Source organism: Lycorma delicatula, chromosome 6 (genome assembly GCF_047948215.1).
Source record: "Lycorma delicatula isolate Av1 chromosome 6, ASM4794821v1, whole genome shotgun sequence".
NCBI classification, from domain to species: domain Eukaryota; kingdom Metazoa; phylum Arthropoda; class Insecta; order Hemiptera; family Fulgoridae; genus Lycorma; species Lycorma delicatula.
The window spans coordinates 155,956,487-155,983,466 of record NC_134460.1 but is presented as its reverse complement, the minus strand read 5'-3'; the positions used below and the strand labels follow the sequence as shown (position 1 = coordinate 155,983,466).

Sequence of the window (26,980 nt, the reverse complement as noted above, 5' to 3'; positions counted from 1 at the left end):
GTGGTATTAAACGAAGGAAGGAATGGGGGTTGTCAATAATATATTTTGTTGTGTAAATAAGTGGATGTTGTATTACGAATTGCTTTGCGACATGTTTTGAAAGATCAATTGTTTTTATTTATGAAACATGTAAGAAATATTCTGCTGTATTGTTTGTTTCTATTGAGTTGTATGTTTATCATTGTTGGTGTTTATTCTCAGCAACCTTGAAACCGTCTATCAACATTGACATTAGACTAGATTATTGTCTAGCATCTAAGCACTCTATTAACGGAATGATGTCTTTAATTTTTTCAATTAATAACAACGCTAACGTTTGTTTTCGTTTGTTTTTATAGCATAATGCAGGAAGATGGGCTGTGTCTCCAGCAAGAAAGATATCAATGATATTCACCCTAATATGTTCCAGGTATTTTGCTCTAATAAACGTAATTGGTGTTAATTGTATTAAATTTATAGTTTTGTCTGTTTGCATGTTATTTTCTAATGTTTAGTAATAGTTTATGGTATTATTATTTTTACAACGCGTTAAATTATTTACGTAGCGGTGAAAAAATAATATCCCTAAATAACTAACGTTTTTGAATCCAAGTTGTTCATTATTGGGCAAAAATTCGTATTCTAACTTCTTTTTGCTGGAATTTAAAAAATAAGTTTTAGCAGTTTTAAATACAACAGGATTAAATTGCAAATTTTTAGATATCTAAAAAAAAAATATTAAATATGACATTCTGTAGGAGTTAAATGATTGTTTTGTATGTTGGCCCAAACAATTAAATTCTTTACTTAATTAAGTTATTAATAAAATTAAACAGGTGAAGATTTTTTTTTCAAGGAAGTAATAAAGTTTCATTACTTACGTATAGGTTTACAAATGTGCTTATGAGTGTTGTAATGGTAGTAGTAGTAGTTTGCTTTACAATTTTCACATATAAGCTGTTAGCAATGTAGATGATATATCAAAGATAAAAAATGCCTGTTAAACAAAATTTTTTACATATACCTTTAATAACTTTTATACTACCACTCTTGGTGTTTTTACAAAAACAAAAAACAAGTTTTTTTAAGTTATTCACAGCTATAGTCACATTTTAATAGTAGGATGGTGAATTTCATTATTTCAAAGATTATGTCAAATGGGTCAACAACTTAGACATATTCTTGCTTGAATTTTAACAATAGCTCTACTCAGTCTCTTGCAATATTATCCAGCAGCTATGTTTATTTATTAGTTATCCACAACCATTCTCTTTTTGTACACCAGTATCTTGGATCAATGTAGTACATTTTTTAAAAAAGCAGAAAATTTATCTCTTCAGGTAGAAGAAGCTTTTTATCCGCCTTCCTAGATCCCTTTATAATTTGAAGTATCATTCATTTTCATGGCAAACTATTATATTTTTTTCTAAACTAAATTATGAACCATTATATTCTACACCTTATTTTTTAATTTATAAAGTTATTTTATTCTGTATTGTATTTTAAATATTTATAAGTTTATTCCCATTATAAAGTCAAAATATTTTATAATCTTTTATAGAACGATTACAAATGATAGAATTTGTACCTTTTTGTATTAAAACCATATTTACATTGAATTTTTTTTTTTTTTTCATAAAATCCAAGAGTAACTTTTATTAACATTATAGGGTTTTGTAAGAAAATTATCCTGTTTAGGGATAATTGAGTAATTTGGACATTAAATTAAAAGCCTTTTTTTTAAATGTGTTAATTAATTAATTTTAACTTTAAGAAATGGCTCTTTAGTAAAATTAACCTCACAGTTTTTATTTAATATAGTGCATTCATGATAATCAAGGAAAAAGACATGGTTTCGATGGAAAATATATGACAACCTTAGGTTAACTAACTACCCCTTTTAAAAATTAAGTAATTTACATGAAAAAGTAAAATATTTTATAAAAACTTATATCTGTATAAAATAAATGTATTGTCAAGAACATATATATATATATATATATATATATATATATGTATATTTGATTGACTTATGAAGTATATTTTATAATTAAGTATTTTTTACCACTCAGGATTGTGTGATTGTTACTCTTTGAGATATTGTTAACACCTAGGCCACTATGACATAACACAGGGAAGACTTATATCCTTTCTTATATGTTTACAAACATGTTACTGGCATTGACTTCTTGATTCTTTAGTTGCCTTTTGGGAAATTGTCATTAAGTAAAATGAAGGAAAATTCTTGAGAAGGTTGATGACCTTGTTTTGGACTGGCTTGTTTGAAATCTAGCACGTGTTTACAGTCTTTATTTGATTAGAGGGAATAGGAATCCACTATATATATCCAGAATATGCATAAACAATTTCATATATTAAATTTTAACACATTTTGATATACTTACCTATATATATTTTTTTCTGCTGCTTACCATACATGTATTAATTTATCAGAATTTACTTCATTATTTGTATGAATGGTAGGTATGAATCATCCATCATTATCTTATGTTCACTATCTTTTTACATCAATGTTTCATAAAAAAAAAAAATTATGAGGAAGGTGTATATATATTTTGTTTCATGAGCTCTTTAACCTTTTTATTTGGAAAAATGTTTAACATTCAATCATGTTAAAAAAAAAAAACAAAAAAAAAATTATTTAGAAAGATGACACACATATGTTGTTTTTACCGTGCTGGTTGTAAATAGATTAAAAAAAAGTGTCAGTTTATTAAAGATTTTAAAATGAAAGCTAGGGTAATGTTTTGAATTTGTATCAATATTCTTGTGTTTACATTTTTATTTTTCTTATAATCTGTATTTAATGTTTATTATTCGTTCTTAAATATACTTCATTGAAATGTGTCAACTGATTTCAGTTACTGATATGTTGTAATGAAATATTAATATGATTAAATTCAACAAGTTTCTGAACTTTGTTTGATATCAGTAAACTAACACTCGCTTTGCTCACTACCTTCATGTAATTAACCTTAAATATTAAATTGGCCATTTGTTAGGCCGAGTTGATAATTGTATACAATAACCAATTTACATAGAAAGTAAGATATATTACATTTGTACAGTACTGAATTACAAACGTTTTGGTGTAGGTATTGTGTAATTTATGAGGGACATAACTCACGTGAAAGGCATCATACTGATGCTTCTTTTGATGCTGTGGGTGAATCATTTCTATTAGAGAAGAGTGTATAGAAATATAGTTATTTGAATACTAATATTTGTCAAATTGACCTTTATTCCCTTCTCATATGTTAAGAAAAAAAATCCATCATTATTACAACAAAGATTGTAAAATTTAAAAGCTATGGTAGAACATTACTTTTCTTGGTACTTACGTATTAATGCCACCGCAGCTACAGCTTTATTTAAAAACAAAGTAGTCAATCGATTTTGGTGGAAAATGAACAGTCTCTTTATTAATTTTAATAAATGGTTATTTATATTTATTTATTTTATAAATATAATTTAACCAAACTTAACCTACGCTCGCTTCGCTCGCTAACCTTGACTAATTAACAGTAGTGTTTTGATTATTTAAATAATAAATAATTGCAATAATTACTGAATTTATTAAATATATACTCAAAATATTATAGTGTTAATTAGTCAAGGGAAGCGAGCGTAGGTTAAGTTTGGTTAAATTATATTTATAAAATAAATAAATATAAATAACCATTTATTAAAATTAATAAAGAGACTATTCATTTTCCACCGAAATCCAATTGACTACTTTGTTTTTAAATAAAGCTGTAGCTGCGGTGGCGTTAATACGTAAGTACCCTTTTCTTGTTTATTGATGATTAATTTGATGACTATAACAACACATGCCAAAATTAACTTTTGAAGGTACATAATTTTTTTAAATAATTACTACAAAAAAAAAACTGTTATTTGTGATAACCAGGATTAGTTTCAATTTTTTTTTTTTTTTTGTTTAGAAATACTTGTTTACCAGTTGTACAAAAAATGATGAGCCTTATTCATTCATATATAGACATAATAAATTTGACATAACAAAACCAAAGATACTCAGTTTTTCAGTAACTTGTTTCTTTGCTTCACTTCCAGTTTAGACAGTAAGGTTTGGGTTGTACTCTGTTATCCCCCCCCCCCCCCCAGCCTGTCCAACATCATTGTCATTACACCATGATTATATTACATTTATTCCTGTAAATATGCTGTACTAACAAAATTTATAACTCAAGTTAATGTACATTCCTCTCTAAGTTTACCACCAAGAGGTTGGTGCGATTATGATTGTTATTAACTTTTTATTAAGTATGTTCTTACTTTGGTCACTGTACTGCAGGTACTGTTATTTGGGTTGTTTGATGTTTATTTTCAAAATTGCATCAGTACATCATACTTATTTAACTAGTGTTGCATTTTTTGTTTTAATATTTAAAAAAAAATTAGGACTACTTTGATTATTTTTAAATATAAAATAACAATCTAAGAATTATTAAAATTTTTTTTTTAAAATCCCAGAGAAATTTTTTGAAAAATAAATGAGAAGAGAATAATTGAGGGCAACCCCAGTTGTATCCCATTTCAGTTTTCATTAATTTCTGAATCTAAACTGTTACATCCAGAAAAAAACGATTTCTTATTTTCAATATTCAAATTGCATTTGTATGTATATACAAAACCTCATCATCAAAAACGCAACTACTGTAAAAAATAACAAAAATATTGTAACAGAAAGTTACATCTTTTATTTTTCCCAAATAGTTGTAAGTACTTTAGAAACATTTTTTATTTCATTTAGAAAGTTTAAGACACATTCAAACAGCTTTCGCTGATTTTGTTTGTTTCTCTGTATTTTGTGGTTGTAATTTAAGCTGCCAGGGTTTGTAAGATTAGTTACATAATTTTCATAATGAAAATAAGATATTTCTGTTAACCTTCGTAACAGTCATGTTACTTTGTTGTTACCTTGTAACCTGGCATACATAAATAAATTGGTTATTTTATTTTTATCTTATGTATATAAAAAATAGGTATTAATATTATATAATTGTATAAAAAATAGTAATAATTTTATGATTAAAATACTTATTTTATCATAAGAGTGGTATGAAAAAAATTACCTAAGTTTGTAATTTTGTATGTATACATATATACAGTGTTTAATCAGGGTTTGAAAGCTTATCAAGGTTTAATATCTGAACTTTGACTTAGTGGCAACAAATTGCCAATAAAATGAAAGAGTAATTCTTACAGCTTTCCCTACAGTTGTTCAATAAAATCACCTTTTCATCCTCCAGCATACATCCAACCAAAATGAGAGTTTATCCCATTTTTTAACCAGCATGTCTGGAGTAATGGAAGCAACAGCTGCTTCAATCCTGTACCTTAGATCAGTAGAAAGTAGAGGCACATAGACAAGATCCTTTATAAAATCCCAAATTATATGGCCTTGAGAGCACATTACAAACAGATTGTATGATCGGTTCCATGCCAACAGATCCAGTGGTGAAAGAAAAAGAGGTGGCAATAAAAAATAGATCGCATAGATGAGTTAATTTATAAAATTAATCTGTTGTGTATACAGTTTAAATTATGAGTGAGGGAATCGTAATTACTGCTTTTGATGTTGTTGCTGGTTTTGGTGTATTAATTGTTGGTGTCGGTGCGATACTTGTTGCTTAAACATGTCTCAGGTTTACTTGTTGCAGGTTTCAAATGTTGATGAGAGGGGTAATAAACTTCATAGGGGTCAGCTGGAGGTCACAGAAACCGATCTTGTGCTTTATCACCGCGGTAAAGCTCCTCTCAAGTGGCCTCTTCGATCACTACGTCGTTATGGATTTGATTCAGAATTATTCAGCTTTGAATCTGGTCGTCGTTGCCCAACCGGCCCCGGTGTGTACGCCTTCCGCTGTCATCGAGCCGAACAGTTGTTCAACATATTACAAACACACATTCAGGTATTTGTGATATCTGCAATTGAAATAAACTCTGTTATTTTTATTAGTATTTTATCAATGTGCAAAATGTTTCTTTTAGTTTAATTGAAAATTAGTCAGAATCAAACTACAACTTCACCGATTAGAAACTTAGGAGACTTTAAGTTTCTAATTTATGATCTTAATGTTTGGAACTATAATTAATGTAAATTACGTACATTTTAGATAATTATTTTTCTTAAAAATATTTAGATCATATTTTTGCTTGTTTTATATATTTTAATTTCTACAGGTATTTATTCACACTGTACAACTTGTAATTAAGAATTTTTTTTTATCAGAATTATTTTTGTTGACCGGTTCGATGCACTTTTTTATATGTGTTGTGCTATACTTTATTTAGATGTGCCATTTTTTAATATATTTTAATTAATGTCAAAAACTTATAAATCATACAAAAAAGATTATGTTGTAACCTATTTTAATGATATTTTATAGATTAATTTAACTTTGCTAAAAAGCTTTTTTTTAATAAAATATTAATCCAGTAAAAGAAAATAATAAACATATTTTATACAAGTTTTTTTAAGTATTAATTTATTGTTATTTACTGAAGATGTTTTCATATAAAGTAAAACAAATCTTAAAAAAAATTGTATTAAAATATGAAACAACAGATGAGATTTTTTTTAAATTTATTGTCATTTTTTAATAAAATTGCTTTTTTTAATTTTAATTTTTTACAATTTGAGCATTTGGTTAAAAATTAAACTTTAAAATATATGTACGTGTATTGTATCATTTGATTTAATTTTTGTTAATAGCATAATCAAATTCTTTTTTTAAATTTTAGATATGAAACCAACTAATAAATATTATATGTTTTTATGTAAAAACTAACCTTGGTTTGGTTTCAGTTCATACATAAATTATTAAGAAAAAATTAATCAAGGAATGCTTCTACTTATCCTCTTCTTCTGAATTAGATGTAGAATGAATATGGTTAACTTAATCACCATAAGTTTACTTCATAAGACCTATTTCTTCTTGGTCCTATATGTCCATGTTTACCAGTTCAGGGCTTCATTAACAGACCCTCAATCATGATAGAATAGTCACTTCTACGTTAACAAAATTATTTGTAGTCTTTAAACCTCTCTGTAGGGGGATAAGATATTCAGAGGATCAGACAAGTGTACAGAGGGATGTTAAAACAAAAAGGGGTCTGCTGCTTTTTTTTCCTTTCTGTGTTTCCTGTCTACTTCTATTAATGTGAGGTATTAATGTGTAGCAGTTCTACTTTTTAGGATGCTTGATCAGTTATTGCTTGATCAGTTAATTACCAGAATCATACATTTAACAGTGTTTTTTTTTTGACATAGTGAAATATTGTTTTAGCTGTTATTTTTTAATATTATTTTTATTGGATTAATATTTGGAATGCTTTTAAAAATATGAATATTTTATTATTTGTTAATTAACAAATAATGAAGGAAATATATTACCGTGAAGCTTCAGAGTTTGTTATCTATGGGGATGCTATCTTTATGAAGATATTCAAGATTTTATCTTTAACTGGATAAATCCGTAGTGTAATAACTGTTGAATTCGAGCAGAGTAAATTAATTTTTAAGAAATAAAGAGTTCTGGTTGTATATCACAGTAGTCTTTCACAAAGTTTAAAATATTATTTAATAATTAATATAATGCCGTCATTCTATCTTAGCCATTATTCACTTTAGTGCAATGTTAAATTTAATAAACAAAAAATCGTAACCCTAGATATAGAACATTCTTCACAACTTTTATTTTTGATTTTGATAGGTAAAAGATTTTTCTGATGTGCTAACAATGCTTCGTGCCCATATGGTGTGGAGTATATCAGTAGTAAAAGTACATTCTGTTACATGCTTTCTGGTAGTTTCAGTTTCTTCACATTCATCATGTTCTTCTCCCACCAACATTTCTGTTAGGCATGTCCTCATTGACATACCAAGTCAATGAGTATGCTACAAGTATACAAGTCCATTTGAACAATGTTGTGGTGTTCTTTAGTCAGTTACTTCAGCACTCACTATGAGTACACCTTTTAGAAATCTAATAATTTGAACTTGAGAACACTATATTAATGTTGTCTATCATTACTTACTCATCTGCTCAAATTATTTCCTCCCCTTGCTGTACTATGGTTCTGATTGCAATTTAAACAGGACAACCAGGTCAACAACTTTTAAATATCCTCAAGAAGGTTTATTGTGCCTCTCTCTATGCAACGGATAATTGTCATAATGATTACAGTTTCTGTTAATTTCTGTACAACAGAAAACATTTTATTATGAATATCCTTTGCAGATTGCTCTTTACCAACAAAAAAATGTACAACAGCACATCACTGTAATGTAAAATCTTCTAGCATGCTTTCCATTTAAACTGAGATGCACGACCATGTGTTAGAATATCAAGTTGCATCATTCTGCCACTCGATGATACCTTGAAACTATCCACTAAAGTTTTCAGTGATAATATCATACACAAGTCAGTGATGTGTTTACAGACTTCTACGAAAACTAATAATTATTAGGCTATTAATAATTTAAAAATCAACTCTACCACTTTTTTAAATTTGAAATCAGTGTATTTATTTATTGTGAAAGACCGTTAATGTAAACACATGTATCAAATATTATTTAGATATTTCAATCTGTATTTTAAATATCTTTTTTTTTGTGATAGGCCTAGAAATGAAATGAATTCGGGTCGTTCTATTAACTTTTTTATTTTAATTTCTTGAAACGTTTCCCAAGCCTATGCATTATCTTCTACCATATTTTATATGTTGTTAAATTAATATTTTTACAGAAATCTCAGTAATTTTTTTTTTTTTTTAGTCTATGAAATTAAACCATAGTTGTTGATGGAAACCTTTTTATTTTTAAAAATGTTAAAGCGGAATGTTTTGTGTTAGTACGTTAAATAATTTTAGGATAAAATGACTTTTTGAAAATATTATGAAATGAATGTATTTGATTCTTATAATATTAATTAAAATAAATATAGATTTAATTTATATTAATTACATATTTTAATGTAAATATAATTAATATTAATTAAAAATAAGCCTGATTAAAACAGTATTTCTGTTGCTTTTGGTAGTTATTATTTATTATCTTATATTACCTATTTTCTTTGAAACTAAAATTCTTTTAAGTAAATTTTTACACATAATTTTTTTTCGAATAAAATTTTAATTTAATAGATGGGTGAATTTTTATAAAGAAACCTCGATTTATCGTTCTAAGATTATTTAGTTTGTTTATGTCAAATAAATTATTAGAGGAATGATATTTGTTTTATTCATAAATTTTCCAAAATGTACTGCATTTTCCATTTCTCTTATTACATTAAGTTGCATTTCTTGCTATAAAAATGTAAAGCATAATACCATTGTCATTAGCTGAAGTTGTTGTATTACATTGTCATTTATTATGTGATAATTATTTCACATTGAATCAAGAAGTAATTGGGAAAGTTATATGTGAATTGTATTAGTGACTCAGAACCAGTATGAGATGGATGGACAGTTGGCAGTCGTGTAACACAGATGTATGTTCTGATCACAGGCTGGATTAATTATTTAGGTTATAAACTTTTTAAACAATAAACTGATTGAATTTAGAAATATAATGTTTTAAAAACTTGCATCATAACATTATTAGTTTCTTGTGCAACCATCTGCAGTGATTGGTGCTAGTATTGTCCTCCTCCTGGCGTAAGTTTTTTTTTTTCAATTGAAAAAACATATTAGAAAGTGTATTAGATTTGAATTACTTCTATCCATTCAGTAGATTGCTTGTCAATATTTCATAAAATTTTAGTGTGTTTAAAATGTAGTCTTTTTATGTTAGTGTAGAATTCCATTAATGTTGGTAGAGTTGTGATTTGCATCTACTAAATGGTTGGCAAATGTTGACTATTTGTATGGGGAGAGCTTTCAACTGCTCGTTGTATCCTCGTAGCTGCATCTCATTTGCATAATGGTAGAAAATTGTGCAGCAGAGCAATTCAGTTTATATATTCCAGGGGCATTTTCTTTGTTGTCTGTGTTCTTTGTGTTAAGCACTTATTCTGATATTTTGTACTAAAGATTACTTTGTGTCCAGATTTTTTAAAATTTGTGATCCATTTTCTCTAGTCTTATTCATTTATATTAATGAAATGTATTTTTTTTTTTTGTTCTGTTTGTATTTATTTTGGGTAGGAGTATGTCAAAGAGTGTGCTCTTGTTTGAATTTCCAGGTATTTTTAGAGTTAAATCCCTCCGTATAATCTTCATGTGACAGTTGTGTTTGTAGTGGATTGTACTTCTAAAATCAAATTGTTTATATTAGGTTGTATGGTTTGAAATGTGACTGAGACAACTGTCTGCTGCTAGCATTGATTCAGTGTATATTTTACATTGTGGTTTTGTTTTTTGTTTTCTTTTTGTGAGTTAGGGTCAAGAAAATTTGTTTGTTGTGCTCATTTACAGCTGTAAAATTTAATTTGCAGTAGTTTTTTTTATGTATGTTAATAGTTGTTCACATTGTCTTGTATTGAATAAGGTGTTATTGTCAACATATCTGTGAGTAAGTCTATTGGTGAGTACATGAGTTCATTCTACGTGTTCCAGAACATGAAACTGAATTTTAAATTTGCAATTTACAAATTTAGCTTGTAAATCGCCTGGCTTTAACATTTATCTGGTTTTATACATAGTAGGTCTGAAAATTCCCAAACTAAATTTCTGTAGTCAATACAAGTAGAGCCATCTCTCAGACAACCAAGTAATTTTGTAGTACAATATCTGATGAGTGTGTTTACAAGATTTCATTATGTTTCATCACTCCAGTCTTGAGTTATATTCAGCCACATGCATTGTGTTTATGTGACCTTGTCCAACTTCACGACGTGAAACAGAGAAGCACAACAAAATTTTGTGTTCAACTTCAAAATTCTTTTGTTGAAACATATTCTATGATACAGCAAGCATTCGGTGATGAAGCCAGATCTCGTATAACATACACATGGTGGAAGGTTTAAAGACTAGAGAGTCAGATGACGAACAAAGCAGGAGGCTGTCAACAGTTGTTCACAATGAAAACATTGGGAAAGTGCACGCTCTCCTACTTGAACAACTTGTTCTTACCCTTTTGGCCATAGCAGAAGAGCTAAACATTGGTAAAGATGCGGTACATACCATTCTAACAAAAAAATGAACCGCCGAAAGTTGTGCTCTTGTTTAGTTCCACACTTCTTGATCGGAGAACAAAAACAGGTGCGTTTTTTTTTGCCAGCTTCTGTGGCATGAGTGGTAGCGTCTTGGCCTTCCATCTGGAGGTCCGGGTTCGAGTCCCAGTCAGGCATGGCATTTTCATACATGCTACAAATCATTCATCTCATCCTCTGAAGCAATACCTAATGGTGGACCCAGAGGTTAAAAAAAAAAGAAGTGGTACTTCTTTCTTGCACCAGAGACTTTGTTGAAACTGCAGATAGCAACCCAAATTTTTTGTAAACAATTGTAACTGGCAATGAATGCTGATGCTTAATGTGATCCACAAACAAAGCGTCAATCCGCTGCTTGGTTTAGTCCTGGAACACAAAGACCAGCGAAAGTCAGGCAGCAAAAATCAAGAGTGAAAACAATGTTGATTGCATTCTTTGACTCAAAGTGCCTGATTCATCATAAATTTATACCAACTGGTCAAACAGTGAATTCTAAATTCTATAAGAAAGTAAGAAATGCTGATACATCGCATTTGTCGAATCCAGTTCAAATACCGGGATTCAGGCAGTTGGACTCTTGCACGACAATGCCCTGGCACACATGGCAACAGTTAACACGTTATTATGCCGCAAATAAAATCACCATATTATCCCTACTGATTTGGCTCCAGTAACTATTTTCTGTTCCTGAAACTCAAGTTGAAGATGAAAGGCCGATTTTTCGATGACATACTGGCCATCCAAAGAGCTTGCACCGAGCAGTTGAAGGCAATCCCACAAAGTGAATTCTCCAGAACATTCGACAGGCTCTACTGGCACTGCAACAAGTATATAACTAAAGAAGGGTGAAGAATGTAGAGTGTTGATGGGAGTAAATTCATTTATCTTTAGATCTGTATTTTTATTTAATACTAGCAGATTCGGCAAAGCTTCACTATTGCTAGATTTGAGTACATATGTAGATTAAATGAACTCAATTGAAAGCTTGATAAAACATTAACAAAATGAACATTACGGAACTTCACAAAATTTAACGTTTTCCCATTTTCATTTTTACCACATTCCTTTCCCTTTTCTCCCTTTCACCCCTTTCCTTTTCATTCCCCTATTTCTCTTTTCCTTGTTTCCCTTTGCCGCCTTTCCCCTTTTTTCTCTTTTCCCATTTTTCTTTCCCCCTTTTCCCTTCTACCTTTTTTGATTTTTCTCTTTTACAATTTTTCCTATTTCCCTTTTCTGATTTTTCCCTTTTTCCCCACGCGTAAATCTATCAAGTAACTTTTTTAGTTTATGGTGAACACACAATCGGAAACATTGAAATGGTATCGTAAAATATTTAGTATAGCGTGTGTTGCTTTTACATCCAACAGATAGTGCTGTTTTTCAAAAAAGCATGTTTTTACCTGTCGGGTGTGACATCTATATAATAGTAGGTATAAAAACACATATTCGAATGCAACGTTGTGTCAAAATTTCAAAGCAATCTGTGAAGAACATTTAGAGATTTAAGATTTTGAATAAACAAACATTTACATTTTTATTTATATAGATAGTTTGGGAAATTTTCAGACATACTATGTATATTAACTTATACCTTAATTTTTTTATCGTGAAAATCAATTGAGTGTAAAACAAAATATTAAGTAAGTTTACTTCATTGAAGAAATGATACAATTACAAAAAATATTAATCAATCGAAGTAAAGTAAAAGAAAAAAATTATGAATTGCACTATATAACAACTTAACTTCTCCTGATTGCTATACACTTTGAAATAAGAATAATTTCCATTTGTGCATTTTCCTATTTGTGAAATTAAAAATGTAGACCAGGTCCTATATTTTATGATATACCAAAATTATGGTATGATATTACAGTCAGTTATTGGCCATTGACATCATTATTGAAGGAGAAGAATTCAAATCTATGCACATTTGATCTAGATCATATAAAAATAAAAATACATAATTATACTGTTGGTGGAACAAGTTACTGCTTTTTGTGGTTCTCAAACAAAAAGCATCATCCAGAGGAAAATTTCCATGGATAAAATTGTTAAAATCCAGGAAGAAGGATAGATAAAAGTAATCTTACATTAGACTTGACTGAAACAATTTGAAATCTAATAAGATCTGGCGCTCTGTTGTAGAAGAAAAAGTTAATTTTCATACAGTTTTAAAGGTACATGTAATGAATCAGGTGCAAAAGAAATTTAAAAAAAATGTTGACACTGGTTCAGGGTGAATTAAATTTATAATTCAACCCCTAAATATCTGCATAAGTAAACCATTCACAGACAATTTTAAAGAACTGATGTACAATGTAAACGCATTAGTGACATACATTTAAAAAAATGAAGTTATCTCTAAATTCACTGATGTTAGAGTAGATTGTAAATGTCTGAGGAAACTAAAGTGTAAAAACATAATAAGGAGCTTCAAGAAATATACTAATTCAAATGATGTCAACAGTGTCAAAGATTCTATGCCATAGATGAGAGTACAGAGTGATTACAAGGTGAGAGTAATGTGATAATGTATTTTCTATTTTATAAGTGTTATTGAAAGTTTAAAAAAATTAAAATATTACACATAATATTAAATTTTAAATCTTAAAAAGTTCAATTATAACTTAATTTTAATTTTCAAATCGACTTCTGCAATTTTATAAACCACATTTCTTTTACTTTATTTTTTTATTATTATTTTTTTTAATAGTATGTAAGTAGTATGTTTAATAGTAAGTACTAATTCCTCATTCTCACAAGATTTTTCAACTATTTTTCTTTTCAGCAAACTTCTAACAGAAACATTTTTCTAAAAATATTCTGTTAAATACAAGGCTGCATTTTACTTGAAAAAATATGATAATGTTTAAAGAATGAATTGAAGAATACAGAAAAACTTGACTGATTGTTATAACTTATTGCTTTATAAAAGATTTCAAATCGACCGACACCTAGTTTATCCTCATAACTGTCACATTAAAAACGCGCATATTTCTATGTCGCTTATTTATTACCCTCTGTGTGCCAGCAAAGAAAATTAAGTAAACAAATTACAGATTTAATGTTACAGCAGCTACTATGTAAAATAAATTGGCCTTACTCTCAAAAGTTGTAAAGATAAAATCAAAACATTGATGTAGCAGATTTATATTAATTAAAATATATAGATTAAAAAAAGGAATAATAAATTTTAAAAACTATAGAAACTTGAGATAAACATTATTTGGCCCATTTTAGTGAAAAATGAACTGTGGCCCAAAAAAGCGCATATAATTTTTTTTAAATCCCATAACATGAATTATAAAGTTAGAAAAAACATTTGTTGAACATGTTTTGTTGAATGATGATAGGATATTATTGTGTAATGAATGTCCTTTTAAAATTTTAAATTTTGTATGAAAGTTGTATTATATGAATTTTAAACTGTTTAAATTTTGTTAAGATAGAGATATTTCTGATAGTTTAAACATTTTGCTGTTGGTAGTTCCTGAAATTTATCAGTACCTTATCCTTTCTTACATAATGTAAGTTACATGGATACAGTGGCTGGTTTTGTTAGAATAGACTGTAATGTAAGCTAAAAATATTATTTCAGCTGGAATAAAGGTTATATTAATTATTTGATTTTCTTTATTCTGTATTATAAATTTCGCTTCAAATTTTTTTCTTTTAAAATTAAAGTATGCATTTAGTTTTAGACTTCTACTGTGTATGTAATGAGTCCCTGTGTATTCTCTTGGCAGTTAATTTACTTCTAACATCTGTGCCGGTAACCTTTGGTGAAACATATTTAAATTTTTATAAATGAATGATACAGTTTTAGAAATTAAATGAGCAATTTAGATAATTTTAATTATTCTTTAATAAGAATATTTAATTTCCCTTCAATTATAAAATTAAGCAGTACAGTATTGATTTTACATTAAATCAACATTATTGATCAACATTAAATCAACAGTATTGATTAACATTAGTTATTTTTAACATTAAAATTTTTTTCTTCGGTTATTTCTTAGATAATTTCAAATTATAGCAATAAATAAATATTTTCATTTATCTACTAGCCCACAATGAATATTTAAACTTCAAGAGTTATTTAGTTTAATTATCACTTGTCCAACTCTGTGTAAATAGTGACAGGGTATATAAATACAGAAAACTGATTACGTATTAAATCAGTTTTTTGTTATTGTGAAACTGAAATTGTAAAGTACATGTAATAAATGTGATATATTTTTGCAGCGATTATCAATTTGCACTGTAAATTAAAATACTGTGTTATATTGACAAAGGAAGTTCATGTAATTTTCAGTTCAAGTCGAGTTAATTTTTCGGGTTCTGTCATCCTCCTTTATGTTTTAGTGTTATAAAAATATAATTTTTATGAGCCGAGGAAACATGAAGAGACTTCAGAGGAAGTTTGACGCTCTTTTTTCACAGATCAAAGGGCGGTCATCTAGCAGCCTAGATCATACTGATGTAAACTTCAGTGGCTCTGGTCCGATCGCTAACTGAATGTTTCAGCGCTTGGAAGAAAGTACTTCCTGTCCCTGTTGTAAGTAAAATGCCATTAAAATGAATGAAACAGTTTTTTCTTTCTTTGAACTTGAAAACATTAGTTAATGCGTGATAACTGAAAAGACTACCAATTTTATGTAGCTTCTGGTGGCAACATTTAATCATTTTCTTTTATTTACTGTTAAAATTTATATTTTTCCTGTATGTAATTGTTATTTTGGATGTACTGTTTTTATTTTTGTCCCCTTAAAAAGGAAAAGAACGATAGATCGAGGTCACAGTATTATTGAATATAAAAATATTTTATGGAATTGTTGCTCCTAAAAACAAATAAGCATTTAAAATAATGAAATCTAATTTGGCAAATTTGTTTCATTTATTATTATAATTATGACTGTACTACTCTTTTATATGTAATGTTTCATTTTCTTTTGTATATTTGTGTACATATTTATTTATGTAATGTGTGTATGTGTGTTTATTTAACCCTCTGTTACACGCTTAGTGGAATGTAGTTGTGATCTTTACTGCAGAGTATCAGCTGCACATATGTATTTAGATGTAGCTAATTTTTTAGCCGGATTAAGTCTTCTGTTTGAATTTTTTCCTTTATCTAGGAATATTGTTACATTGCATCCCACTAAAGAAACTGCAATCTAAAATAAATATTTATTTGACAAAATATATTTTTACATTCCAATCAATTAATTTTAGGAGTCTGGATATCAGCTGGATAGTAAATCGATAATCATAATTCTCTTATATTTCTGAAAAGAGGCAGGCTCCAGTATATTAAAGTTGACCGATAAAAATCTATAAACAAATCACAAAAATTTTAGTTTCTTAAATTTATAAAACAGAAAATTCTTTTTGGTATAAATACTACTCGCTTTCAAATTAATGGAACTTTTTCATGCACATTTCCCAAACGTAGAAGGTACTACACGTATACCTTGACATGTACACAGGTTTCAAGGTACTACACGCATTTGAATCAAATTTTATTCATACTGATGATAAAAACCAAGATCTCCACACACTTGGGACAAAACGAAATTTTATTAAACACTAAATTTGACAAAAGATAATTTTTTTTTTTTTTGCTTGCATAAGCTTATGGATATGGACATTGAATTATGTAGCATATGAAAAATTCCATGCCTGACCGGGATTCAAAGCCAGGACCACCGGATGAAAGACTGAGATGCTACCACTTACGCCACGGAAGTCGATGCCTCATATTTAATGAATAGTTTTGGAAATCTCCTAACATTTTTTAGACAGCACACTTTTTTAACAGTTTTTTGCCAGAGTCATAATGTTATTTCAGCAGTAAGTTTGTGATAAATGCCCCAGTGACAGTGTATCACCTTTAACCTTTGCGCTTTGTAATGGATTCCCTCCTTATGCGTGTGGAAGCTTTTAGATATCATTCTATGTTAGTTGTAATATACGAGAGCTATTCAGAAAGTAAGGAACGTTTTGGAATTTTAAAAAACCAAGTACAAGAAAAACTTTATTATATACATGTGAAAGAGGGTCTAAAATACTACTTTTCAACATAATCACCATACAAATTCAGGCACTTATCATAGCGGTGGACAAGCTTTGAAATTCCTGTCATAGAATTCTGCCGCCTGTGATCTCAACCACTCAGTGACGCACCCATCTTGCACAAAATTTGTGGTAGCCTAGCTTCTGTGAAACAATTTCAAACAATAAAGTCCGTGAAACTTGTGGGAAACATAGAGAAAGCTCAGTTATTGTGAAATGGCGGTTTTCACGAATCTTTTCGTCAACTTTGGAGACCAGATCGTCAGTCACAATGCTCGGACGCCTACTCTTCTCTTTATCGTGAACGTTTGTTCAGCCATTTTTAAACTGAATGCACCACTTCCTGACAGAACTTTCACTCATTACGTTGTTCCCGTACACTTCACACAGTTCCCGATGAATTTCTATTGGTTTTAAGTTTTTTGCCAACAAAAAACAAATCACAGACCGCACCTCACAACTGGCGGGATTTTCGATTGCAGCACACATTTCAAATTTGGATATAAAAAAACGGGCAGTGCGGAGATGTTCCTGTTATCACGGCTGGACACTGACTGAGGTGCCGGGACGAGCACACCAGTATATAGATTGGCGTGCGCCTGGCGGCATCAGGTGGAAACGTTCCTTACTTTCTGAATAGCCCTCGTACATAAATTCACTAGATAGCATTAATTCAACAAATTCTGTTAAGAAAAGTTTTATGTAACAACTGAGAGAAGTTTTTTTTGACAGTTATCCAAACAAAGCTATTTGTGATGATCATTTGATCTCGGATGAACAGTTAATGTATGAAATTTTTAAGGATTGGAAATTGATGCAGATGGTAGTGATGAATATGTTTTATATTCAGAGTTCCAAAACAAAATCTTTATAGTAATTAATGTAGAAGAATTTCAAAATTTTTCAAAAAGTGATTTTTGATTTCGTACCTATAAATATATACCTCACACTAATGTATTGTGTATTTTATGAATTTAATAAAACAAGTAACCAGATTTATCTTCATCTAAAAACCATTTTTCTAACTGCCATTAACTTTTTTTACCAGATCTCTGAAGTTTGCTAAAACCTAGAGGAAGGTCCTTTAATAAAATGGCTGGAATTCAAAATTAGCATTCCTACCAGATACGCTGCTGAGTATTAGCTAATAATTAGCTCCAAAAAGAAAGATGTTTCTCTTAATTATACAAATATTTTTGTTTTTGTTTTTTAAGAAGTGCTGCTGAAAAGTTCCAGAAATTAGCATTAAAAAAAAATAAATTGCTCTAAATCATTGGCTCCCTCCTCATCAAAGTATATCCTTCTGCAAAGCGGGATTGCTCCTTAAAAAGATTTGTGGAAATAATCTTTCACCAGGGTTTAATTACCTCTTCTGTGGTTCAGATTGAATCTCTTTAATCATCTTGAAATGTATTTTTCAAGCTTTCATTTTCTTTTTGTAATTGGGAAGAAGTTGTATGGAGTGAGATCTGACAAGCAGGATGACTTGTATTATTAGCTATGAAAAATTTATACACAACTAGTCACATGCTGATAGGCACATTGAAATAGTGCAAGAATCAAGTTTTGTTTGCACCGCTTATTAAGTTTTTTATGTCAGATAACCTTTGATCCATCTCAGAACATGATAATAGAATTATCAATTCAGTTTGATGTAGGCAGAAACTTTATGCATTATGTCATTTGAGTCAAAAGAGTAACTCAACATCAACTTAGATGTTGCTCTAAACCTGCCTATTTTCTTTGACTTTTGTGACATTGTTCTCTTCCACTGCAACAAATAGTGTTTATTTTGGGAGGTCAAAACAATAAACCTGTGATTCATTCCTAGTAACAATACTGAAATTAAAATTGGAATAGTGTAGGAAAATGCTTTTAGTTCATTGGAAAGTTGAGTTCATTGATGTTTGTTTAGCTCCTGCAACAGAATTTGCTGATAAGTACCATATGATAGGGCTACAATCAAATATTATGGATTATTTTCCTTCAGTCGTTATGGATAATTTCATCCACTTCACTAAATTTTAATTTATGTTTTCGGTCGAAAGAAAACAAAAACAATTTTTATTATCGACTTACTGTTGTCTGTTTTTAAAAAGTGCTCATACCATTCATGCTTTTGTATTTAACTTAAATCAAATGCTTGCATAAGGAAAATTTACTAAAAAAAAAGAATAAAAAAAAAGTGTAACTTCCACTATCTAGTGTTTGCACACAGCTTTGTTATGATTGATTCACGAACCACATTCAAATTTCAGGAACTTCTTAAATGAAGAATAAGGTTACATTTCAAACCAACCAATTGTTTAATTGTGTCAAGGATTCAATACAAATTATCTTCATTCTATATTTGGATTGTTATAATCTAAATTATAAAATATATTTATCATAGATAGTCTTCCAGGATGTATTCTCTAAATACATCCCTGAAGATCATGTATGATAAATATTTTTTTGTTGAAAATCACAAAGTGGCGTCCAGAAGGAAAACAAAGCAAGATAGGACTTGTCAATATGAATGTTTTTTTGCTTATTTTGGTGTCATGAATCAGTACCTGAAATTTGGAGAATACGTTCCGGAACACTCCTTTTATATAAATATTAAGTTTTAAATTAAATTAAAAAATTTCTATTGGCCTTACATTTAAACATTGTGTCCAAACAGTGCATGAATTTGATGAGTAATCAAAGTAAATATAAATTCTGGGATAGGATGCATACTTTTTTCAATAGTGTTTTTAAATCTGTGTTCAAAAATGAATTAGCAGAGAAATTTTATGATATAGTAAAAATTAGAGTTTCTGCAATATTTTGTATTTCCACTAAGATTATCATGATTGATTTGAGTGTTATTCTTTGCCCTTCCTAGCCTTGTTTCTCTAGCATTTGTAGTTAATGCGTTTTGGAGTACCACCATTCTTAAAACTACTTTTAGTTTTGAGAGTGTAGGTACTCCAAAAAGTAACAACTATGAATGTTAAAGTAACACTCGAATCAATTGGTAATAATTAGAATAAATAAAATAATTTTACTAGGATAAATTTACTTTATAAACTAGAAAAAATGTATTTATTTTGATCATATATCAATTGCAGTTCATTATACCATTTACATGTAACCGCATCACAGTGGCTCATGCATGTAATGGAGGTTTAATATAGAATATTATTATTATTATTATTATATTCTTATTTAGGTTAACTATGAGGTTAATTATGATTTGCATGATGTTTTTTTATATGAAATTTTATATTTCTTCAATAATTTGCTAGAATTTAAAAAATAATTGTTGAATCTTTTAAATGTTATTTTGTCACTGATGTTTTAAATATATGTGCTTTTTTCTTTTTGCCTGCTCTAATTTTTTATGGATATCTTTCTTTTTCATGTGTTTTTAAATGTTAAACTGGTGGTTTTTCTTCACTATAAGTTATCTCTTACTATTTAGTAGCATTTTCATAGATTTTATTATGAATAGTATTGAATTTTCTTATGGATGAAGTAAATTAAATTCATAATCTTAAAACATTGTGTCTCGTAATAAAGAATATATTTAGTATTTAAAAAATGTACATAAAATAGTGCAATGTAGAGTTTGTTCCCTTACTAATGAGGATGTGATTTTTTTTTAATTTTACATTTTTTTGTACCTATGTATCTTAATATATAATTTGAAATAGTTTCTTTAAACTAATGATGTAGATGCTCTATAAAACTGCTACTTGATAGATTTGTATTTAACTGGTGATAATTTAATTCTAATAGTACTATATGATTTATTATATTATTCTAGAGTAATGTAGTATGTGTTACATATGATTAGGTTGTTTCAGATTATACTAGTATAACTACTAGTATAATAACTAGTATAATTACATTATACTAGTACCTCTACTGCAAAGAGTCCTAGAAAATGATGTTTATTTTCCAGATATGATCTGCTCTCCTCACTTTTTATTTAAATTGTACAGTCTAGTATATTCTATTATCTCACTACACAAAAAAAAAAGAAATAAGCAATTTTTAAAATGAAGTTATTCACCATAATTGTAGTTATGATTTAAGAATCGTCAATTAATGTATGCTTATTGAAAAATTATAGCATAAGAGGTCTGTTCAAAAAATAACCGAACATTTTTAATTAAACACCAACAGAAATATTTAGTGATGTATGGTTGGCAGCAATGTGTTCCACATAACCTCCTCTGTAACCACATGTTCTTGGACTGTTGATGTCTCATTTAGTTTTATTGTTATTTTAATGCAGCGTGTTTAAATGTTAGCAACAATTTTTATAATGTGCAATTTTCAGGAGAAACACTACAACATAAAATGTTTCATGAAATTAGGGGAAACGTTTCAACTTTTGAATATGGAGATGATTCTCTGGGTCGTACGCAATGTTACAAATGGTTTTCATGAGTTAAAAGACCCTTGATGAGTAAGGTCTTCAACTTCAATTGATGACACCCATGTTCAGAAAATCAACGATCTGGTGCATGCAAATCGCCAATTGACTGTCAGAGAACTTACAGAAGAGGTTAGCATCTCAATTGAATTACACCATGACATTTTGACTGAAAAATTGAACATGCATTGAGTTGCAGCAAAGTTTGTTCTTTGATGATTGAACGGCAGAAAGACGTTTGTCAGCAAATTCTTGAACAAGCCAATGACGATGAAACATTCATACAAAAGATCATAACAGGAGATGAAAGCTGGGTTTATGGCTATGACATTAAGACAAATGTTCAATCATCACACTGGATTGGTAAAGGATCTCCATACCCCAAGAAAGCATTTCAATCTCGATTGAATGTCAAAGTGATGCTCTCTGTTGTTTATTTTTTTTGATTTTAATGTAGTTGTGCATTTTGAATTCTTGCCTCAAGGTGAAACAGTGAACCGTGCTTACTATGAAGGTGTTTTATAATGGTTACGTGAAAAAATCCACAAAAAGAATCAGAGTTGTGGCGAGACAACTTACAGTTCCTTCACCACGACAATGCACCTGTGTACTCAGCTTTGTTAATTCCTCAGTTTTGTGCCAAAAATCATATGACTGTCCTCCCTCAGCCTCCCTACTTGCCAAACCTGGCTTCTTGCAACTTTTTCTTATTTCTGAAATTAAAATCGGTGATGAAAGGATGTCGTTTTGAGACTGTTGATGACATTAAAGCAAATTCGTCATGGACCTTAAAGGCCTTTTCAAATTAAACATCGTATGTTTCTATGAAGGCGTCCTGGCATAAGATGGCATAACTGGCATATCTATTGTATTGGGAGACAATGAATATTTTCTGCTGCATTGTGTAACCCATTATTCCTCAACTATACCTACAACTAAAGGAGGAAACATTCTTCCATAAGGTAATGTCACTTTTTAACACTCTGTAGTTGATTGAACTCTAGACTGCTGCTTAACAAAATAAATACACTTAAAGGAAAGAGATACAGATTTGAATATTGTAAAATACATTATATATATTTTTAAATGTTCAATTAAATACTATGCACATCTATGCAAATAAAAATTAAATTTGGAAATCATTACATCATTGAATTTATTATGCGTTGGCTTATTAAATTGTTGTTAAGAATAATGAGGCAGTTTTGTTTAATAATTATATTTTTAAATAAAATGAAATAACATAACCTGATCAGATTAATTAATTAACTTTATTAACAGTGTTTTCTTATTAACTGAACATGCGATGAGGTCACACTACTTTTAAGCGTACTGTAACTTGTCACATATTTTTTCCTTCTCATACACATAATTGAAAACATAATTTTTATGTGTAATATTTACTGTGTTTGTAATTATCAGATGAAAGTTACAGAAGATATAAATGGATTTAGAGGGAAAAAGTCTCTGGACATTGTGTGCAGTGTATGAAACAGATTGGTTTAACTATTTTTTGTCAAGGATTAATTGATTAATTTTGTTTTTGCATCTTACATATTAGTAAAGCCTCCTCCTAATTCTCAATGCAAATGTTAAAGCGTGTTTCATTCACAATATATTGCGTCATAATTCATGATACTGTGTTAATGAGACACTACAGTTGTATAGTTTACTATCAGATTAAAAATATGCAGTAAAGTCTGGCAGATTTTCATTTATTATACGTAATACTTTTATTTCTTTTAATCCAGTATTTTTTTATTGCAATTAAATTTTTCAGACACTGAGAACATTTTCTTAGGTATGTTATAAGAAAGACCTTGTTTTTAAAACTCTTGATTTCAAACCCTTTATTTAGGCTGATTATAACTAATGAAATCTCTAGCCAAATAGTTTTAAATTTTAATACATTATTAATGATGATGTTTTACTTAGAACTCTTAATCTCAATTCATTAAATTTTACACTTTATTACCTTTTATGGATTTTATGAAGATTTTCTATCTCAGAAACAGCTGATAGAACTGTGGAAAACCCATTGTTAGCCATACAAAAAATTCATGTTGTAATTTAAATATAGTAAAATTAGCTTAATTTATAGTCTAAATTAAGTATAATGAGGATAGAGATTTTTTTATTACAGTTTTTTTATTTGTGGGATATATGTGGCAGTGAAAAAATAGAGATCCTTTCCCATCATATCTATTTTTATTATAATAAACAAAAAAAGTTATTATAAAAAGCACTTTTTATCACAACTGCATTTCAATATTTGATTTATAACACTTAAGTTTGTAATGAAGCCAATACAATAACCCAATATTTTTTTCAAAAAGGTAGTTACAGATACTGTTTTCATAAAAAAAAAAAAAACTATGAAAAATAAAAACATACACAGCGTAGTACTTAGTATAAGTACTAGTATAAAATTTAGTACTTTGAGAGTTGGCAAGTTTAAATAAAATGCTGTGACTAATAATACTTCAGATTTTTGTAAACTGGTTACAAACTGTATGAGCTATAAAGGCAGTAAACAAGCTGACAATTGCAAAGTGATATGGAACTAGAGAATGAGACGATACATTTCAAGAGAATTTATCTTCAAACTTGATCTCACTTTTATTATGATTTGTTAATAGGTTTCTTATTAAAATGATGTCATTGGCTTGTTTTTATTTTGTTTTCATTGTTGTATATATAGCTGCCAACAATAAAGATAAAAGTGGTGATAAACTATTTCTTAAAAAATATGTAGAACATTTTTTTTATATTTAAAAGAAGTTTTTAAACCATGAAAAATGTTTAAACTATTATTTTATTTTTTAATGACTATAGAAAATATATCTGAAAAGTATACTTCGTATTTAAATATATAGTAATAAATTTTTTTTTAAATTTGCCTTACTAAATTTGCATTGTTTTCTGTCACTATGTGTGTATGTGCATGTACATACACACATACATATTGATGCACATACATATTTATTTATCTTTCCTTATACATAAACCTACAGTGTTTTCTGTTTGTGTGTGTGTGTCAGTGCATTATTTATGTTGCCAACAGTTTTTTTGAACAAAAATCAGAATTATAAAATTCAGCAGTCCGATATGGGTTTATTGTCGAATTCTTCATATTACATGATTATAAATACTTTAGTAATTTGTTATAGGTTTCTAAGAAAATCATATGCATTACATCAATTCCACTGTGGTTTATTTAAATTAACATTTTTTCCCCAAAAATAAATTAGTTCTGTACTAGGACAAAATCATTAGTTTTGGTATTGAGTAATGCATCTTTTTTTTAATGCTTTTTTTCAGACTGTATACCCTCTCTAGTTTTTCATCTATTTAAGAAAAAAAGTGTTCATCTTGTTCTGATATAGGAGCAATGTAGTGTTTATATTTTTGGTGAATATCAGTGACTTAATTATTTTAACTTTTTTGTTTTTAATAAAAATCTATGTTATTCACATGTTTATGTATACTAACGTTTGTTACAGATGAGAAATAATTCCACTGATGACACAATATCCAGAGAATTTGCTCCAGCTCCTCCTCCATCTCTTCCTCCTAACAGACAGATGGGAGTGGATGGGAATTACTTGGAGCCAACACCATTCCGACAGAATAGTAATCGTTTCTCATTACTGAATGGACCTAGTCGCATTAATAGTGTTGGTAGTAACAGTAATGGTCCTTTAAGTCCTCAAGGTACTGGATCACCATCACCCCCGCCTGCAGTAGCAAATAACAATTACGCTAATGAAGAGGTATTTAATAAGGCTGAATTAGAAAAACATAGGACATTATGTCATTCTTATAGTAACACCACAAGTTTATCTTTAGCAGTTCCACATGAAAATGCCCCTCCCCTTGTCATTCAGAATATTAGTTGTACAGATAAAACACCTGTAGCTGTGGTACCGGTTTCGCCTACTGGTAGCTTAGCTAGCGATTGTATTTATACTCGTTTAGATGAAACAGCGACGATACCGGTCGATGAAAATTTGGACCAAGTTCCTTCATCTCCTGTTTATATGAATGTCGTACCAGGATTGGAAAACATCTCTACTGATGAGCCACCTCCACGGCCGCTATCAAAACCCGATCGGGACCCTGATGAACCAAAACATTGTTATGAAAATTTAGAACCAGGAGAAATTGAAGGTCTTTCTAGAAGTTTAACTTTGAAAGTGGATCGTACAGTTCCGCATTCTATATCTTTACATTCATCACTGACATTAGCCACCGGACAGTCTTCGCAACCTTTGACGCCTCCATCTTTAGCCACACATCATCAAGTGATAAATTATGTAGTACTTGATCTCGATCAAACACCATCACGTGGTGAAAATGTTCCTCCTTCACCATTATCAACAACACACAATTCATCACAGGTTCCAGATTCACCTAATAAACAGACAGAAAGATACGCAATGATTGATTTTGATCGCACTGTCGCCTTATCGCATTCTGTTAATCCGAATGCAGAAAATGATTCAGAAGGTTCACGTAAGACTAGGCATAATTCAACTATACCTGCTGATTTTTCATCGACAGGTACAAACAGATTTAGCAACACACAAAATGAATGACCCAGAAGTAATTTTATATTTTTCCTTAATTTATAAATATTATTTAAAATTCATTTATGCAATTACCATTCCTAAAATGTGTGGTTTAATTTAGTGTTATCAGGAGAATGAATAATTTCATGCACATAGTAAAATATTCTGCCAAAAAGAAAAAAGCCATGGATCTTAGGGTAAAATTTCAAATCCATCCATTTGTACTAAAAGTACAAAGGTATACTTAAGTACCTGTAATGATAAATAACTTATTTAATCACAAGAAAAATGATCTTGTATATCTCTTGACAGTAATTATGTCACTTCATTCTGAATTTTACAGTTTTGATCAGGACAATTGCAACTATAACTTATACAAGAGGTTATCTCTTATGTGAAGACCACTCATTGTAAAAAAATTTATTCTGAAAACTTTGTAAATATTTTTTATTTCTTTTAAACTACATATCTTATTATACTACTTCTCCATATAATCACCACATGAATTAAGACATTATCGTATTGATACACCAGCTTCAATATACCCTTGTCATATTCTTCTGCCGCCAGCCCATTTAGCCACTGATTAACAGCGTTTTTAAGTTCATCACCCATGAATTGCTTACCACTCAAAAATTCTTTCAATTTTCCAAACAAATGGTAATCAGAAGAAGCTAAGTCTCTACTGCTTGGTGGGTGATCGAAAATTTCCCATTCAAATGTTCTCAGTACATCATGTTTTGGAC

At 29.3% G+C, this 26,980-nt stretch overlaps 1 protein-coding gene across 1 annotated transcript; it reads left to right on the top strand.

Annotated features, from left to right (window-relative positions):
- Positions 1 to 26,408, top strand: LOC142326969 (uncharacterized). Its single transcript, XM_075369701.1, has 4 exons — positions 1 to 129; positions 339 to 409; positions 5,685 to 5,936; positions 25,167 to 26,408. The coding sequence occupies exons 2-4, from the start codon at positions 353 to 355 to the stop codon at positions 26,259 to 26,261; spliced, it is 1,404 nt and encodes a 467-aa protein (XP_075225816.1). The 5' UTR covers positions 1 to 129; positions 339 to 352; the 3' UTR covers positions 26,262 to 26,408.
- Positions 26,409 to 26,980: the final 572 nt, after the last annotated feature.